The 20,777-nt window shown below is 39.0% G+C and overlaps 1 protein-coding gene across 3 annotated transcripts in view; it reads right to left on the minus strand.

The window, feature by feature from the left end:
• Positions 1 to 420: 420 nt before the first annotated feature.
• SFT2D2 (SFT2 domain containing 2) overlaps positions 421 to 20,777 on the minus strand; it is a 33,177-nt gene continuing 12,820 nt past the window's right edge. For 2 of the 3 annotated variants that reach the window (XM_020974632.2, XM_020974629.2), the window contains 5 exons: positions 13,795 to 13,876; positions 11,944 to 11,979; positions 11,786 to 11,844; positions 9,688 to 9,717; positions 421 to 7,957 (listed from right to left, as the gene is read on the minus strand). In XM_020974632.2, coding sequence (XP_020830291.1) covers positions 7,918 to 7,957; positions 9,688 to 9,717; positions 11,786 to 11,844; positions 11,944 to 11,979; positions 13,795 to 13,876 — 247 coding nt within the window. In that variant the 3' untranslated portion in view covers positions 421 to 7,917. Of the gene's footprint in view, positions 7,958 to 9,687; positions 9,718 to 11,785; positions 11,845 to 11,943; positions 11,980 to 12,152; positions 13,207 to 13,794; positions 13,877 to 20,777 lie in introns of those variants that run through there. The other variant, XM_078156508.1, reaches the window with a different exon arrangement.

Below are 20,777 nucleotides of genomic sequence, written 5' to 3' on the forward strand. Positions count from 1 at the left end.
GAAGTCAGATAGAACTTATATACAGAAAGACTGTGGGTGGGATCTAGGAGTAGCCAAGTAGTTTGGGGTGACTGGAGGAGGGGTCTGGAAAAAGGGGTCTAGGGAGGATCTTGATGGGAGTGACTGGGACATCCAGAATGGGGGTCAAGATGGGATCAAGGGTGGGAAGTAGCTGGGGGCCATCAGAGACGTAACAGACAATGGAGTACTGGGTTAGGTTAAGGGTAACAAAGAATTGGGAGATAGGGCATAGGCAATAATGAAAGGCCAGTTGATAGAATTATAGCGTGAGGTGAAGAGACTTCCTAGATCTAGAGGGAGAATTCAAGGAGAAGGTTTTCAAACCCTGTACCTAGTCACTTAGAATAATGGGATTCCAAGATTTGCAAAAGCAGAAATAAAACTAGAGACAACACTGGATTATATGTAGAATATAATGCTAACCTTTACTGAAAAAACAAGCAAAAAAGTAGAAACGAACACATATCCTGGGAGGGAACAGCTCAGTGATGCCAAAAGGTCTTTTGATAATAAGTTAGAAAAGAGAAGCAACACTCATTTTTCCAAACAGATTATCAAGATAGAATAAGCAGTCCACAAAAAAAAATATATTTTTGGTTATAAAAAGTTCCATTGAGCAAAGAGCAGCATAAAATCTCGTTAATGAGTTTCCACATAATTAGAAAAAAATTTTAAAAACAAATTGTTTACAAAGCCAATCACATTCTAACAGAGCCAGTGTCCTAAAGGCAAGTAAATACCTTGTCAGTCAGCCACACCCTACCCTGTGGCTACCACTTCACAATCAGAAGTCACATAAACCAGAACATATTTGCCTAGAGGCAGTGAGAAAGCAGGCAGGGGCTCAGCTCCTGTTTTTGGCTCAAGGCTGCTAAGCAAACACACCAGGTTCAAGAAAGACAATAGAAAACATAAGCCATGGCACTGGTAAAAGCAGAAAAGGCATAAAGTCCAGAGCAAACTATTAGTTTTCTTTAAGAAATTAGGCAGATACAAGGTCATTTGTACCTAGAACAAAATATATTAACTTTTACTGCGCCCAGAGAAGTAAGCTGGCAAACTGTAGCCTCATTTTGTGCTTTATATACAACTTGTGTAGAAACTGCAGTCCACACTTCAACATCCTATTCAATAAAGGATATTTTTTCCATGATTTGTTTTTTTGCTTTAAAATAAAAATTCCACTTTGCAAATTTAATTTTTTAAAAACTCTCTTCTCCCTCCACTTTAAAATCACTTGGTTTCAAATCGAGCTTGCTTCCAGAAACCAGCATGTTTCAGGCCTCCAAAAGTCTCTAAAGAGATGTCCCCCACATCTCCATTTAGAAAAGAAATCCCCTTCCAATAACTTTTTAACAATTTAAATTAGGAGATAGGTATGTCAGCCCCTTCAAATTTTTTTTTTCCTGACACAATGGTCAGAGACAAGAGTTCTGCTGACTTGGTCCAAAAAAAAAAAAAAGGATATTTTGGTTGTGCTCCTGAAATGCTTCATAGATTTTTTCCAGGACAGTCTCGGTTTTATTTTTTTTAAAAGGTGCTTTCGAATGAGTTTTTGCAAAAGGATTATCAGCTATAAGATCATATATCCTGGTTTTCAGTTGGGAAGACACATGAGCACACTGCCATGTGATAACCAGATGGTGGGAGCTGTCTTTGCATGAAGACAGCTAGATGTAACTAAATGTCTTATTAGAAAAGGTTGTTTGTAAGGCTGGGGTTTGGAGGGTTGGTGGGGAAAGGAAAGGTGAGAGGGCGAGGACCTGTGATTTCATCAGTACAGGGAACTCTCAGTGTGAACTTTTCCTCCATCAATTTCTCCAAATTTACAATCTCAGTTTCCTGGCCACTGAGAAAGGTTACATGATTTTTGCCCATGATGGTACAGTCTCCTGCCCTGTGGAAAAATTCCTTCCTGGGGCAGTTAGGTGGTGCAGCAGATAGAGTACTGGCCTGAAGTCAGGAGGACCTGAGTTCAAATTTGGCCTCAGACCAAACACTTGACACTTACTAGCTGTGTGACCCTGGGCAAGTCACTTAACCCCAATTGCTTAACCAAAAAAAAAAATCCTTCCTTAACATCCCTGTAGGAAGGCAATCCAGCCTGTAATTCTTGAATACTCCCAGTGGCAGGGAGCTCAGCCTTTTTTGAGGCTATCGCATCATTGAGCAGCAGTGGCAGTAAACAAAAAAATTATAATAATCCAGAAGGAAATTAAGAAGCTGTCATACATTTTCAACCCTTCCTCCCACCTTAAAGTATAAGATTCCTTCATGAGCAGGTTCTTTTGGGTTGAAAGGAAGAAATTAAAACCCTATTATACTTGCCATTTTCCCATTAATTCCTTTGGAATAAAAAAAACATGACTTTAAAAGATTTTGCAAATGTTTAATCCTTGCAATCCACTAGGAATTGCAGAGACATAAGCCTGCATTCAGTTTCATTTGAACTTTAAAACAATCACTTATTTTTAAAAGACTGGGAAAACTACTGCACAAATGTGCAAAAACCTTGAATTGTAATGTGGGAAAGATTGAGAAGTTAGGTTTCCACAGCAGAACATGGGAATTCTGAGGAAGGCTTCCAAGAACTTGGAGATAGTCCCTCAATCAATCAGAAAGTGCCCCAAACACTGTGAAAAACCACTACTTCCTTAAGACAGAGCCCTAGAGGCTAGACTAGTTGCAACAGTTCCAGGTCAAGGACCGACAAAGGCTTTTCTCCACTGGCTTGCTTAATAGCTTATTGAATATTAACTGACACACCCCAAAGACAGAGACAGCTGCCATTTTTTAACATGGGACGCATGACTGGGAGGGGTTAACCTGACAAGGAGTAACATGGGACGGGAGGTTCAGGAAGAGTGTGACCCAAATGAACTGGTCCAATCCCAGCTCAAATGGGACGAGTATGGATTTTACCAACCATTTAAAAGCTGGCTCCCCTTCCTTGCGGTGTGCCCACTTCTCGCCAGAAGCGTAATAAAGGCTTTCCTTCACATATTCCTGTAGTAGATTTTTGTTTCAGATTTTTCTAACAGTAAAACAAGTACTGCAACCAAAATCAGCCAACAAACTTTCCATGCCTAAAACACTGATATGTTGGTTGGTTGGTTTTCAGAGTAGGAAAGTGAGGTTAGATAAAAAGTCATACAGGCCCTAAGGAACAGCACTCTAACCCGGAAGTCAGCCCATCAAAAGACAAGTGAGGCCTTGTGTGTATTCACACACAAAATGTCATTTTTCACAGTTGGAGGGTTGCTAGTGGGCTTCATTATGCTGTTAAGTCACATTGCTTAAGTACCAACATGTTTCCTTCAATTTGCTTTAATAAGCATTAGTTATGTGTCTACCCTACACAAAGGAGAATTTAAAGATGAAAAATCAACATAGTTTCTGCCTCCAAGGAGCTTGCCATCCAAGGGAGTAAAGGGAATATGACATATTCAGATAACTAAAATACAAGAAGTGCGGAATTGGAGGAGGGCAAAGGAAAGACTCAGACTAGGTTTTCTAGGTAAATTTCAGAAAGGGAGAGAACATATTCAGCTGCAGGGAGAAAGCTTCTGAAGGGAATACAATCCAGGCAAGAGATGGCTGGTCTACACAAAAAGCAGAGAAGCGGGAGACAGTAAAATAAAGGATTGGGCACTGGACCTGCAGTCAAATAGACCTGGGTTCAAGTACTCTTCAGACACCTATTAGCTATTTGACCCTAGGCCTCAGTTTCCTCATCTGTAAAATAAGAAGGTTGGACTCAATGACTTCTAAGATCCCTTCCAGTTTTTTAATCGATGATCCCATGCCAACCAAGGATAGAATCAGACTGCAGGCCAGGCTGGCTGGAACACAGAGAAAAAGGGGAGGGGAATAAGGTGAAATAAGGCTGGAAATGTAGGTTGAAGCTAGACTGGTGCAGCCTCCCAGACTAACAAGTCTGCATTTTATTAGTGGCCCCTGATTGCCCACAGGAAGGTTGTTTCTTTTTTTATTCACAGTGATACCTGGCCAACAGCAAAAAGGCATGGAACAGGTTTTTCCTGAAGTATGGTCTGTTCTCAGTGACCCCTTGTAGACAAGGCAGTGATTTGGATAATCCAAAGAGTGTGTGTGTGTGTGTGTGTGTGTGTGTGTGTGTGTGTGTGTGTGTGTGCGCGCGCACACGCGTGCGCAAGAATATGTATGTGAGAGTGTGTGTGTGAGTGAATGTGAGTGTGTGCACACACAACTGCAGATTCCCTTTTCTAAGTCTCTTTAAACTGGGGCAAACAGTAAAATGAGTTTGTTTATTCTTTGACTACACACCAACTTAAACCAGAAGGAAAGCAGCTCCCAGACATGCTGGGTAGCAGGAAGGGGCAGGCTAGTGATTAAAAACCTGCTGTACAATGCAAGGATCTAAGACAACTCCAAAATATTCATGATGGAAAATGCTGTCTACATCCAGAAAAAGAACTATGGAACCTGAATGCATTTCGAAGCATACTATTTGCCCCTTTTTTTGGTTTGTTTCTTCTTTCTCGTGGTTTCTCCCATTAGTTCTAATCCTTCTTTACAACATGACTAATGTGAAAATGTTTGATATGAATGTGTATATAGAGCCTGTATCAGATTGCACGCTGTCTTGGGGTAGGGGGAAATAGGGGGAGGAAATTTAGAACTCAAAATCTTACGGAAGTGAACGGTGAAAACTAAAAATAAATAAATTTTAAAAAATAAAACAAACCACAAAAAAAACCCTGCTATAAATAACCTACAGAGTTTAGTCTCTATATGAATACTTAGCATTTGGTGCATCATAGGTCAAACCAAAGCCTTTTGCAAGTCCTAAAGCCTAAGTAAGTCTAGTACAGTCAGAGGGGAAGCAATGTTTGCCAAACTCATATTCCACCCACCCCATCCCACAGTGGTCAGGGAAATCGAGGGGAAGAAGGAAGTTCCCAAATCAGAATCCAGTCATTCTGCGCTGACAGATCTGAGTCCAAGGATGCCTTATGAAGGCCACCATTGAGTCAAGGAGAACAGCAATGAGCAGGTACCAGAGAATCCAACAACTATATGTGATTATCCTATAACAGATAATTGTCAAGTGCTGCACCTGGGCTCAGAAAGAAATCAGCATTACGAGTATAGGATGAGGAAAGAAGACATGGCTGGACAACTGAGAAAAAGGACCTAGGAGTTTTACTGAAGTACAAACTCCAAGCTCACAGTGTCACTGCAAAAGCTAAAAAGTCAGTGGGATCTAAGCCTACATTCACAGAGGTTGTTTCCACAGCAAGGGAGGTGGTAGCTTTGCCTTATTCTGCCTTGATCAGATGCTATCTAGGGTATTGTGTTCAGTTCTGGATGCGACATTTTTAAAAGGCGATTGTCAAGACAGAACTGGTCCAGAGGTAGGCTACATGGAGGGTAAAGGAACAAAAATCAGTCTCTAAGAGCTGGGGATGTTGAGCCTTGAAAATAAAGTACTTTTTTGTTGGCAGGGGATGGATGTGATGAGAAGCATGACTCCAGTCTTCAAATACCTGAACATGGGAAAGAGTTATTAGACCTGTTTTGTAACTTCCTCCAAACCACAGAACCAGGGGGTGGGACTTAAAGGGAGGTAGGTTCCAATTCAATATAAGAAGTTTTAATACATACATCGCTTCTGAAGTAGCGAGTCCTCTACTCATTACTTGATGTAAGAAATAAAACTTCCTAACCATTAGAGATGTCCAAAAGCCTCAGAAATTAGCAAGTTCCCCTAAACTAAAAGTCTTCAAACAAAGGCCAGAATAGCCATTTGTCAGATATGTCGTAGAAGGTTTTCTTGTTGCACGGCGTGTTGGACAAGATTCTTTCTGGGGTCCTTTGCAGTTCTGAGATTCTGTGATCCTAGGAATGATGCTGCCTTTTACCCTCTCCCCTCCCCCAACCAACGTAAGCAAATCAGCAAAGCTTTGTAAAGAGAACTTGATATAGGCAGGAAGAGCAGAAATGGATTTGTGACATAAATGTAAAAACAAACACGCTCCAAGGACTGCGAAGGCCCCTTCTGACTCTGAAGTTCTATGGTCTCAAACAAGTGTGATATTGATACACCAGCTCTGCAAACTGGTAATCATGGATTAAGCTGAAGGTTAAAAAAAAAAATACATACATCTAGGCGGGGTCTTAGGTGGACTACAGTTTAAAAACAGTAGCTAATCCACACTAACCAGTCTGCCCTCCATTTAGCTGTTAGGAAGAAAAAAACGAATCAAGTCTACCTATTTCATTAAACTAGGACCACTGGCTACTGCCCTCAGGGGACTAGAGATAACCGATGGAAAAGATATGTATGATGCTGATGTTGGAATCTCTAGGGGCGTAGACTAGATCTGAAAGAGAGGAACCTCCAAGACACATGATGGTTCAACTAAACAAGTTCAATGACAAATATCAAACTCTGCGAGTGACCAGGAGAACAGCATTCAAAGACAAAGGAAAGATGTGAAGGGGAAACTCAAGAGATCATCTAATCTAACCCATTATTTTACAGAGAAGGAAACTGAGGCCCAGAGAGGTTGACTGACCTGCTCAGGATCACACAGCTAGTGTGTCTAAGGCAGCACTTGAAACCAAGTCACAGTGACTCCAAACCCAACGTTCTCTCTACTACATTATGCTCCTTCAAGTACAGAAGTCAACAGAAGAACAGGGGATAAGGTTCAAAGGTTGGAGGAAGCAAAGGTTCGCTCAGTCACAGAGAAGATGCCCTTTTTTTTCTGCAGCAGAATCAACCCTGTTGAGTTTTTTACTAAATTCTCAGGGGATATGGCAGTGGGATTTCTATAAACAAAGCATGTGACTTTTTTTTTAATCCTTCATGACTTTAGATCCAAATGGACCACTTGGGAATTTTAATCTCTTCTAATCACCTAAGGATCAACATGAGATTTTTCTCTCTAGCTGAAGGAAACCTGAATAGTTCGCAGAATATCAGAGTTGGAAGGGTGCCTTAGAGTATGGGACCATAACGTGAGAGCTGGAAGGGATCTGTTAGGACAGCTACTAAACAACCTCCTTATTTTACAGATGGGGAAACTGAAAGCCAAGAAAGGTCAAGAGACTGTCCATGACCACAATGTTAGTAAATAAAGTAGCAGAGCTGGGTTTTGAACCCAGGTCTTCTAACTCTAAATTCAGCTCTCTTTCCATTGTTCTATGGTGCCTTTAGATTTATCAAAAGGTAAGTCCAATACCTTCACCTTATGGATGGGTGAGCTGAGACCCAGAAGGGTCGAAATGACTTATGCCCAGAGTCCCATTGGAGCCTGGAGTCTAACCCAGGTCGGGGACTCCAGATCTAGTTTTCTTCCCACTGCCCAGAGGGGTTGGAGTTGGACCATGCTCAGTGACCTAAATCTGGGCAGGTCCAAAGTCCCAGGTGCATACTACACCTAGATTAAAAAGGCTGCCCTTCAGGGATGAGGCTACTTGTCACCCATTTGAGAAATTATGGGCCCCCGAGCCTCAACAATGGCTGAGTAAGTCTGGTTTTTTTTTAATCATAAACAACAATGCAGTAAAATTTCAAAATTGAGGGATAGGGGGAGAGGGAGAGGAAAAAGAGGGAGAGAAGGAAAGAGAGAGGGAAGGGGACAGAACAATGACCCAGATCAGTGACATTCTACTCTTTAAAATCCAGGCACACAAAAACTGACACAGACCCATGGACATTTTGGTTTGAAAACACATCATTGCTTACAAAAACAACCATCAATATTTTAAATGCAAGCAACACCCTGCTGCAAGCCAAAAAAAAAGGCACAAGTCTGTAAGACAGAATTAGGAAAATATTTACAAAACTGTTGTCAGAAATTGGTCTTCCGTGCTTGCCGAGGCCTTTCAAAAGTGCTTTTTTGCCTTTTAGGCCAGACACACATTAAAACACTTCTTCACGGCTTCCCTACAAAGAAAGCACAAGTAGAAATATAAGTATTCCAACACAGAAATGAATCTTCCATTTCCCATACTCACTAGAGCCTCTTTATTTCCCTTCAAGAAATGGAAGGCAATGTAAAAATAATTGTTTAAAAAGTACAAACTTAGGGAAACCAAGAAGCTTGTTAAGACGTGCCTTGTACTTTAAGGAGTAAGTAGTAATCCTACTATAAGCCCTAAGGAAAACAATCCTCATGGACTTTCTTCACTCCATGCTACCGAGAGAGCCTTCTCAGGAGACCGACAGTAGGTCCCTCTTCAGACCCATCATGGTCATTAGCTCACAGATTCTTTCTCGAGACACTAAACACAGCTTCATGCTTTACACAGCAATCATAATCCCTCTACTCGATGCAGCGCAAAGACTCCTAATTCCCTGATCTCCTTCCTTCTACGTGGCCCCAGTCTTTACTTCTATTAAAAATGCTGGCAGCAGGAGGACAGATAAGGGGTGGCATTTGTAGCTGAACAGGCTTCAGATTCAGTAGCATATGGCTTAGGGTTGGAAGAGGGCTCAGTTTATTTATTCCAACCTTTTCATTTGAAAGCCCTCCATGAATGTAGGCTATATCAAGCAATATGGTCACAGATAATTTATGAATTTAGAGATTTCTTTTTGTTTTTAAATCTTCCAGCCCCATTCCTACCATTAACAATTACATTTCACATATATACATTTATACATTTCATATATATATATATATATATATATATACACACACACATATAGGGAGATGGGTAGAGAATATATCCAACTTTTGGGTAACAGATCAGTAAACGTTAAACCAGAGTAAATTCAAATTCCTAGAGAATTATGCAAAGATAAAGAATTTGGCCAGGCTGATCACTATCAAATAGTGGGTATCTGCTTATTATTAGATACAGAAGCTGATTTCTTGTATTAAATAAGGTTTTTCCTTTTATGTAATTTCCTGACTTTTCTAAGTTTCCCACAGATACATTTAAATACATTAAATACATTTAAGTATTAACTTAGCCACCCTCCACAGGGAATGAATGGTGGCTACCCAGCGTCAAAGACTATCACTGCTGTCATCATAGGTTAGGGCTTATTTCAAACTAAGGAGTCCTCTTAATGTCTATCACATAGACCTTGCTCATTCTGCAGCTGGCTACTAACAGAGCCTGAAAGCAGTGGTAGAGAGGTGGGTGTCACATAAGGCAGCCTCTGACAAAAATCTTCTTCCAACACATGCAGACTCTTCATCTTAATTTGGAAAAGGTTTGGCGATTATAGGTTTAAGTTTTAAAAGACAGAATAAGGAACAAAGATCATAGGTGCTAAAAATTGAGATGTCCAATGATATAAAGCCTATTTATATTGTTTTGGTACCAAAACTTCAGAGATGGAAGGCAGCTGGGGCCTAGAGAGGGAAAATAATTGGCCCAAGGTCATGCAACCATTTAACGTAAGAGCTGTAGCAAGAATACAATTCTGCCAATACCCAACCCAGTGCTATTTCCAGTTAAAAGAAATTTTAAGAAATAGTTTTCCATTACTGGTATAAGGAAGAAAGGAGAAAAAAAAACCTATTGAGATTTTTCCATCAAATCCTCAATAATATTAATAATCTACCTAGTTGAAGAATATTCACTCAAGTATGGTATGTTTAGAGGGATATAAAGCATTAATAGTAAATGTATTGAAATAAAACTGTATTGAACCTTGCTTACCTTGCATATGGTATGTAGGAAAGACTGTACCTAGAAAGAAAGAAAATATTCACATCAAAACAAAAGTCCTGATCTCTTCACTGAGAGTACTGATATGCCCACACTCCCTTACATCATTGCCCTTGTGCCCAAAGGCACATACACTGGCAAATCATTGGCCAGCATGAGGAGGCTCACTGTGACCACAGAATAGAACAAAGGGGAAGTCACGTGGAGGCAAAGCCTATGACTCTGACCTTGTCAGTGTAGTACTCGATATAAACGAACTCACCTACAAAGCTACAACTTTCTAATCAATGAAAAATTTTAGGTGAATTGGAAGGAACACAAGACTCAAAATATTCCAGATTTTTAAATCTTCTCCATTCCATTCATGCATGTGCGTGTGCGTGTGTGTGTGTATGTGTATGTGTATACATAAACTTTATTTTGTCCTGTTGTATGGATTCAGTTTCATTTTGTTTGGTTTTTGGTGCTCATAGTACCTGGAGGTTTCTGAACAACCTACATGCCTTTGGCTTCTTCCGTTTCTTAATTCTGAGTACACGTACACACTCTCATTCTCTCCATATGCATATATGATATATATGTATACACACATTACATAATATGTATTACATATGTGTATAACATGTGGTATGGATTAACATGTGTACATATGTGTCTGTATCATGCGTATATGTGTATACATACATATCACATCTGCATATGTATCTTATGATATGTGATGTGTATACTATAGATATAACGTGTGTATGTGTGTTCATGTACGTGTGCTTGCATATACAGCACATCTGTATTGTTCATGCATCTTCTATATAATGTATGCATGTGTAATGTGTGTAATATAGATTAATGCATGTATATAATACACCTGTGTGTACATGTATGTACATACCACATGCATATCACACCTTATATATTATATATATAGTACATATTATAAAATATGTGTGTGTGTAAAATATATATTTGTCTATGTGTACATAGAAAATATATATCTGGATAAAACATGGTTTATATGCATGCATGTATACATATATGTGTATAAAATATGCATGTTTGTATTACAAAAGAGTTATATATGTATTTACATATAAATATGTATATACAAACACACATATACATATACACACATATATGGAGAGACAGAAAATAAGAATGTGTGTGTGCATTCAAAATTAAGAAAATGGAACAGGCCAAAGGTGTATAAGTTGTTCAGAAGCCTCCAGGTATGATGAGCACTAATAATCATAAAATAAAACTGACTCTATACAAATGGATAAAGTCCAGTTTGCTCTCAACATGGGAATCATTTCAGAATCAGTAGCCTACACAAAAGTCAGACCATTGACTGGTGAGAAGGATGGCCAAAATAATAGCACGTTAAAAGAAAAGATAAAGATGTAATGGGATGTGAACAGTCTCAAATCAGCCTATGTAAATAAGAACTTACTTTGAAAATAGGCCAAAAACAAAAATTTAACATAAAGACAATGCCTCCAAATATTACCATCTTTTTGAGAAGTCTGATGTTATAAAAAAAAAAAAGCCACCACAAGGAGGAAACCAAAAAAGCCCAGAAACTTTCTGAGCAGGTAAACCTTCAATCTCATGACTACATAGAGAAACACTGATTTAGAATAGTGGTTCATCTGCAAAACATTGCAGGGAACAACAATAAGAGAATATTACAGGCCATACAGCCTCACAAAACAATGAAAAGCCATTGAGGGGTTAATAGTTGTCCATAAGTGAGGGGTGGTGTCAGCAATTAAAGAGCTCAATTCCAAAGGAAAGTGATAAAAGATCCCTTTGCTGTACCCCACCAGTTTGACACAACGAAGCCAGACGTACACAGCTTTTCATATCCCACTCTCTTCAAGTTCCTTTTTAATCCTCCTACTTGACAGGTATTGACTTTTATCTCCTTAAGCTACATTAACCCAGAAATGCCAAAGCTTGGGTGGAGGTAAGACAGAAGTATTGTTTTAAAATGACTATCTTCATCTCTCCCCCAACACCTACCCCAGGACTCTACATAGAGTAGGCACCTGATACACGGTTATCATTTGAAATGATGAATAATGTTACTTACCACGTCAAGGCCAAAGATTGCAAAATGCAGAAAAGGAGAGCGAGTCCTTTGTTGTGCCACTGAAAAAGAAAAAAGAAATTATGTTTTAGGTTTTTCTTTCTAATAAAGTCGAAAACTGGCATTAGCCAAAGACTGGAAGGAAAGAAAACCATACTCACCCAGAAGGCAGAACACAGAGTGAGAACAAGACACAACTAGGAGGGAAAAGGGAGATGTTCATTAAAATTATTGAGAAACAAAAAAGCAAAAGTGAAGTTTCATCAAGGACTTTAGCAAAACAAATACCTCACATATAAAAAAAGGAGCAGACAGTTAAAAGTGTGCCTTGCTCTGGGTGATCTTTTACTCTAATCGTAAAGGCTCCTCCTCCCCATTTTAAAACCATATCTATCCATCATTGCTAACAAATACATAATAGTACAATTCAGGCCTCATAACCTTACCACCACCATCCCCCAAAGTACCTTTCATTTCAAACAACTGAACACATACATGCGAGAGAAGAGTTAGAGTCAGACTGGCTAGCAAAAAGTCATATTAGAAAGGAAAAAAGGCCTCTCTGACCATCAAAGCCCATCTGTAGTGTGCTACTCTGGCAAAAGGCTAAAAAGCACTGTCCCACAAACAAATATAATCCTCTTCCCAAAAACACATTTTGCATGCAAGGTCCTTCTAACTTAAAAAAAAAAGCCTCCTAAGTAATCAAGTCTTGAAGGAACATATGTTGACCTCAAACTCGTCACACCTTAAAGAGGTAGAGGGATCTCAGCTTGCCACCAAATGGTTTCCACATGCCTCTGAAAGCCATCTTCAAATGAGACTTGTCTCATTTGGATCAGACAAAGAATGACCAGGAAGACCTAATACTTATGAATTCAGTCACCCATGTCCCCTCCTTCCTGGGTTCTTAAGGTGTGTTATTCCATAGCACATATCTTACAGTGCGCTAAATGATACAACAAATATAGATGTGGGGTGGCACAGTGGATAGAGAACCGGCCCTGGAGTCTGGAGGACCCAAGTTCAAATGCGGCCTCAGACACTTGACACTCACTAGCTGTGTGACCCTGGACAAGTCACTTAACCCTATTGCCTAGCCCCCTCCAAAAAAAACCAACAACATAGATGTAATTATGTCTTTCACTATAGAATAAGAATGTGCAATAAAACCCAAGCTCTTAGTATCATAGATTTAAATCTGAGAAGATCTTCAGAGACCATCTAACCCAATCCCTTGATTTTAGAGATGAGGAAACTGAGGCTCGGAGTTATATGGTACTGCCAAGAAATCACAGGAGTTCAAAGGAGGGAACATTGTAAAGCAATTGGGCTACATGACTGACGGTCCCTTCCCTGCATAAATCCTTGGGTTCTAGGTAGTCAGGGGAGGCTTCAGAGTAGAAGTGGTACTTGCGCTGAGCCTGGAATGAAGGAATAGCCAGAGAGATGAGAAGAAGGCACCAAAAGTAGAGGAAACAGCATCTGCAAAGGTGCAGAGAGTATGGAATGAACGTGGGGGTAGGGGAGAGAAGGTGGGAAGATGGAGAGAAGGCCAAAGGGTACATTTCATTGGAGAATGAAGAAAAGGAATGCTAAGCTTGGGAAACTACGTGACACCCATAGAATGAATTTTGTATTTCTGAAATAGACTACATAGCATCTGGACTGTGTACGTTTCCTTCTTCACCAGAAGGTTGACTCTGCTCTTTTAATTAACCTGTCAGTTAAGAAATTACAATATTGATAGGCATTGCCCTCTGGAGGAGCTCGACAGAAATGGCATTTTAAAATCACCAATGAACTATTTCCTAAGGTAGTTTGTTATTTTTTTTTAAACTAGATGAAATATTAGTGCTTTACTTTAACATTAACTGTAAGATGATAGATAGTTCAAAGCAAAGAGAAAGAAAAAAAAAGTACACAAATTACTATTTAAAGAAAAAAAGTCAGACTCTGCAACAGAATTAAAAACTCCCCCTTTGGAATACCTGTTAAAATGCAATCCTTACCAACATCACAATGGTTGCAATGAGTCGTGTAGGCTCAAACATGCGCTTCAATTGCTTCATTGGTCCCATGAGAAAAATAGTACTGCAGTAAGCAAAACATATCCTGTCTGAGACCAGTATAGCTAAAGGAACACAACAAACATCATATCATTCTCTTCCCCAAACCCTTCAAGACAGATGTCTTTGAGGGAAATCTAATAAAGCTATCCCCGCCACCGAGCACATTAAACCCTCCATCCACAAAAAGGATCAGATTTTAATAAGCTTGATTATAGTTTTCAGAAGAAATTATCCTTCTCTTACCGCCCTCCACCTTTTTTTTTCCCAAAAAGTATTTGAGGTTTGAAAAAAGACAGTGAGAGATTAACTGGCAACTAAGACTGAAACAAAAATGAGACAAAGTACAAGGAGGTTCTGATAACTTAAATGAGTCCTCCCTGAAGCCTGGTGAAAACCACCCCCATGATTTTACTACTGTGATTGCTAGAAGTGGATAATATTCAACGTCAGCCAACATCATGGCACCCAGTGCTAGCCAGAACCTCACCTACTAAGTAGACTTTTCTACTGGTCAATTTCATGACTTCCTCTGTTGACTTCAACTAAATTTGCAACCTTTCTTCAAGAGTGCACTTAATTTATACCTATTACTAAACATTAGCCAGTACGTTAACTTATCCTTGAAAAGTAGAAGAACTACATGTGTATGTATATAGACATATACACATACACACATAGAAATATATACACATAGGAATATATACATACACACATACACAGATTCAAAGTTGGAGATCATCTAGTCCAAACATCTCATTTTGCAGATAAGCAAAGCCCAGAGAATTTAAGTGACTGGCCCAAGATCACACAGATAGCAACTAGCAGAGCCCTATTACAAGTAAATACACAAACAGCAGCTGTGTGACCCTGGGCAAGTCACTTAACCCTGCTGGCCTCAGTTTCCTCATTTGTAAAATGAGCTGGAGGAAGAAATGGCAAACCACTCCCGTATTTTTGCCAAGAAAACCCCAAATGGGGTCACAAAGAGTCAGACATGACTGAAAAGACTCAACAACACAAACATTACAGATGATTTAATTTTGCCCTAAGTAACAATGGGGGAACAGTCACCTTGGGATTTGACCAGATCTTCTAGACTTTGGATCACACACACACACATTTATGGTCTACACTACAACGTCAATAAGAAATGTGAAGAAGCTAAAAAATAAAACAGTATCCTTTTTTTTTGGGGGGGGGACCTTGCAATGCACAGTCACCTAAGAAAAGAACTACTCTATTGCATCACCCAAGGCCTAAGTAATGATGAGCGAAGGCCACAATGTCAGTTAAAGTCATCAGTGACCAGTACACCATGTTAAGACTCTCCCTGCTTGGGTGATGATGAGACCTACAGGTTGAGATGATGATAAAAAGAATAAATAACATAATACAGTTATCCCTTCCACATCACAGGGCTTAGGGGTACAGCACCCCCACAATCTGGAAAATTACATCGAATTTTTTGGCCTTCCTTTCGTATCAGAGAAGAAGTCTAGATTATTATGGCATTAACAGATAAAACAGGTTATTATACAATACTATACATATATTTTATGCATATCTGAGTTTCTAAACTTTTTCTGTGTCATCTGCTGGCCTCTGAGTGTCATCTGCGGCTTCTGCAAAATTCCCAAAGAATTCCCATTTAGTTTCTTATGCCAACGCACGATATATCAAAACCTTGATGGGAAAAGTGGGGAGATGTGCAAGAGATAACTGTAATATGAGCTTATTACATACATATGTATATTATATATGTACATTATATACATGTTTCCTTCTTATATAAATAGCCATTGCTTAATCTGGAAACATTTATCATCATCTTCATCTTAGGTGACGAATTGCCCCTAATGAAAAGTTCCACAGAAAGAATACTGCTGCTTTAGTCATTTTGTACTTCTTATCTGAGTTATAGCACATGCCATACATGAACTTGAGAGTGCGCGTGTGTGTGTGTGTGTGTGTGTATGATATCAACAAAAAAAAAACAAGGTGACTCATTTTTTTTACTATGTAGGAAAAAAATAAACTAAATCAATTATCTGTAAAGAACTATAAGTTTGCGGATAACAGTAATAATATTTACATAATGTTTACTATGTGCCAGACACTGTGCTAAATACTTTACAATTATCTCATTTGATCCTCACAACAACCCTGGGAGATGGGTGCTATTGTAATCCCCATTTTACAGATGAGAAAACTGAAACAAACAGAAGTTAAGTGATTTGCCTAGGATCATACAGTAAGTGGGGCTGGATTTGAACTCAGGTCTTCTGGAATCCAAGCCCAGCACACTGTACCACCTAGCCGCCCATATCTATATGCCCATATATAGCTGTTGGATATACTTGTAATTTGGATGATACGCATTTATATATGTGATACTCTACTATTACTAACACCTTTCATTCATATAGGCTTTCAAGGTTTGCAGAGTTCTTCATATAAATTATCTCAATATGATTTTCACAAAAACCCTGGGAGGTAAATATCTCATGTACAATTTTTAAAAATTTACTTAAATGTATCCTTTCAATGAATGAAAAGCTACTTTTTCTCCTTCCCACCTCCTCCTCCCATCACTGAAAAAGAAAATACAGTTTGTACCCCGAGTCTGTGTCATATCTTGGATGTCATGCTTCATATCATGGATCCTCTAGAACTGTATTTGGCAACCGTACTGCAGCATTAAGTCCAAACTGTTCGCCTGGTTCTGCTCACTTCACTCTATATCAGGTCACACCCGTCTCCCCGGTGTCTCTAAAACTGGCCTCCCCTCCCCCCGCATTCAGCCCTTTTTTTAATAGCGTATTTCATCACATTCATTTCCTAAAATTTGTTCCACTATTTCCCAATTGATAGATAACCCCTTGGTTTCCAGTTTTTGCCAACCCAAAAAGAGTTGCTATAAATGTTTTTGTAAATATGGGTCATTTTCCTCTTCCTTTGATCTCTTAGGGGTAAAGTCCTAGGAGTGGCATCACTGGAGGCACAGTTTAGTAACTTTGGGGGGAATAATTCCAAATCGCTTTCCAGAATGGATGGACCAGCTCATAGCTCAACCACGAATACATTAATGTACTTCTTTTGTCACAGTGCTCACATCTCCCAGTATTTGGCATTTTGTTTTTGTCAACTTAACCAATCTAATGGGTGTGAGGTAGAAACTCAGACTCAAAGTTGCTTTAATTTGCATTTCTCTAATTAGTAGTGATTTGGACCATTTTCCCACATGGTTGTTGCTACCTTGCATTCCCTCATGCACTATTATTCTCATTTTACAAATGAGGAAACTGAGGCTCAAAAGTTAAATGACTTGTCCATGGTCATATAAATACTAAGTTTAGGACCAGACAAGATGAGAAGCTACTGCCAAGAGCAAGCAAAGCACTTTTAAATAATCTAATCACTGTTTAGGGACAGTAAGAAAGAGCAATGCTAGGAACTTTCCTGTGTAGTAACCACAACAATTCAGTTCAATATAACTCGTGTTTTTTAAGTAGCTAATATATGCAAGACACTATGCTCCCTATCAGAGAAATAATGGGAAAAAAAATAACCTTTGTTCTCAAGAATCAAGATACTTGCATTCTACTACAGAAATTCAACGTACTCACAGAAAAGTAAGTATAAGTAATTTGGGGAGTGAAACAATTCTACTAATAACCATAACTCAGACTCTTACAGCATTTTGGGGATCCTCAGAAAACCCACTGAGATAGGTAACACAAGAGTTATCCCCATTTTACAAGTACAGAAATAGGCACAGGGATGTTAAATTACCAGAGATAAATCATTTGCCCTAATAATAAATTTACTCTTTTCATTCTCTATAGACATCTATAAAGATATAGATATAGACATATACACAGATATCACTACAGATGTAGATATAGAAACATATAGATATAGATCTAGACTTAGATACAGAGATAGATAAAAACATAGATATAGGTATGATGGAAGGTTAACACAGCATGAATACAAATGAGAGGAAAATAGTCCTATAAGAATACTGTCAGAAGTGCTAAAACTCTGAATTAAGCAAGGCTTGTAATGAATTGTAATGAGAATAACAAAAAAGGGCTTTTTTTGTTTATTTGTTTTAAATTAAGCTATGGGGCATAAGGTAACTCATAGAAGGGATTAGACTTTTTGTTTGCATGAATGGAATGAGTATAAGATAAGAGTTTTTATTTTGTTTCTATTTTTTTCTAGTAAAAAATGTTGCTGTTTGGACTGGGAAAGGTAGCTCCAAAATGGTCAACAGGGCATTTAAATCCAGATATGTGAAGAGATAAGAGCACCTAGTGACCTTCACTGATCTGTTGAAAAGAACTGAAAGAGGTGATTATTGAAATTACTGTCAGTGACCCCTGAATAATCATGGAGGGAAAAAAAGTCGTAAGACTGGAAGCAGGCAAATATTGTCCCTATTTTCAAAAAGGGCAGAAAGTAGAATCTGCAAGTGATAGGTGAACTATAGTGAACTTCCCTTCAATTTCTCGCAAAATTCTAGAGCGTGTTATTAAATGGATTGTTTGTGAGCATATAGAAAGAAAAATGGTAGTGATTACTAAGAAGAAACATGGTTCATTAAGACCAGACTAACTTCATCTCCTTTAATGATAGGGTGAATTCCATTTGGGCAAATGACAAAGACATAATATAACTAGATTACAGCAAGGTATCTAAAACCATCTCATACTGTTCTCATGGTAAAATGGAGAGGTCTGGACTAGATAACAAACCATAATTAAATGGATTCAAAACCAGGTGAATGATTAGAACCAAAGAGTACAAATGAAGAGTTAGAAGTGACCATCAAGACCACTCCCAAACCTCATTTTACAGATAAACAAACTGAGCCACAGAGTGATTAAATGACTTACACAGGGTCACACCAACAAAAAGCATCTGATTCAGGATCTGAACTCAGGTCTTCCTCATGCCTAACCCGGTGCCCTATTCACTCTGCCATGATGTCTTGGCCTTTTGTTTTTTAATATTTTTTCAATAACTTGGATAAAAGTGAAAAAGACATTCTTATTTAATAAGCGGAGGGTATAAGCCTGAGATGAGCAGGTAATATATGGTAGATAACAGAATCAGAAAGTAAAGAGCTCTCAATAGGCAAGAATATTAGGCTGAATCTATTGAAATTAAATTGAACAGGGAGAAAAGTAAAATCTATAGGCGGGTACAAGTAATCATGTATTAGTACAAAATGGAGCAGAACATGACCATGTGAAATAAATCTGGAATTTCAGCGGGCTGCAAGCTCAATGGGAAACAACAGGGTGATTTGGCAACCAAAACAAGCCAATGAGAAAAACGTTGTCCAGAGCAAGGACAGAGAGTCCCACTGTATTCTGCCCTGATCAGACCACATCTAGAACACTGTGTTCCATTCTAGGTTTTACATTTTAAGAACAACAAAGGCCAGCTGGCACATGTCCAAAGAACAGTAACCAGAATGTTAAGGAGGAAAGAAGCATATTTTTGAAAAACTGACTGAAGCAACTGGAGATAATTGGCCTGGAGAAGAAAGGCCTTTGATGGAAACATAATTGTATTCAAGCATCTAAAGAGCTATCACGTAGAAGAGAGATTAGACTTGTGTTTCTTGATTTCGGGGGCAAAACTAGAATGGATGGGAGTACATCTTACCACAAGGAAGTAACTGAAACTCCTAAAAATGACAAACTTTGTGGGATGAAACCGATGACTGGAATATGGCTCCGGATGGGTATATCTTCTTCAAAAGGTACAAGATAAGTAAAAAGTGGATGGGGGGTAGGATCTCCTTGAACATTAAAAAAATACGTTATTGTACAGGAATCAAAAAGTAAAAGTAGGTTGTGGAAGATCTGGGCGACCATCAATGTAGGGAGAAACAAAAGTGATTTTGCCACTCAAATAGGCTAGAAACCACCTGGAGAGAAAGAAGAAATGGCTGAGGAGTTCAGGAAACACTTCATGAGCCCGACACGTGATGCAGGAGTGATGGGAAACTTCAATGATGTCGCCATTTGCTGGAATTCTCTACCAAAAGCAGAACAGAAAACAACTTCTTTTGTCTTAATGATCATTTCGTCTTTCAAAATACAGAGGGCTCAGACAAAGATATTTCCTGTATTTGTGTCGGAAGAGCTGGCTGCTGGGGTAGGAATGATACCTTTGGACAAGAGACTATTTCTTCCTAGGGTCTGTGACAGAGAAGGAGATGAGAGCCAGGCAAAGTCTGACTTGTACCCTGGATTCAAAGCAGATTTCAAAGGGATCATAAGGAGAAGGAGGAAAGCACGGACGACAGTGGCTCCCACTTCTATAGTGGAAGTCAGCACAGGAAAGATGGTAGACTCAAGAAGCATCTAAGACTAAGAAGCAGAAGACTGAAGACACAATGAGAAACAATTCTAACAAGGAAGAAAAAGGGAAATCTGTAGGAAGAGACCTATGCGGATACAGAGATAACTTATCAACCAACTTAATTTTTTTTAAAAAGGTATATACAGAAGACAGAAGACAAGTCCAAATAACAGATAAAGAATATAAAGTGTGGCACAATCCAGTAAAAATAGTGTCATGAATACTAAAGCTCAGGATGAGCTGAGAGGCTGGTGACCAAAGCTAAGGACCACAAAAAAAAATGGGGGGGAGGGTGGGGAGGAGTTGTTTAACCGTTTAAAAAGAAAAAGGAGGAGGCAGCTAGATGGCACAGAGGATAGAGCACCAGCCCTGGAGTCAGGAGGATCTGAGTTCAAATCTGGCCTCAGATACATAGCACTTACTAACTGTACTAGCTATGTGACTCTGGGCAAGTCACTTAACCCCAACTGCCTCACCAAAAAAAAAAAAAAAAGGAGGATAATCAAAAAAAGATTATGACCACTGCTTGAGATGGATGGGAT

Source organism: Phascolarctos cinereus, unplaced genomic scaffold (assembly GCF_003287225.1).
Source record: "Phascolarctos cinereus isolate Bilbo 61053 unplaced genomic scaffold, phaCin_HiC Scaffold_5;HRSCAF=322, whole genome shotgun sequence".
NCBI classification, from domain to species: Eukaryota; Metazoa; Chordata; class Mammalia; order Diprotodontia; family Phascolarctidae; genus Phascolarctos; species Phascolarctos cinereus.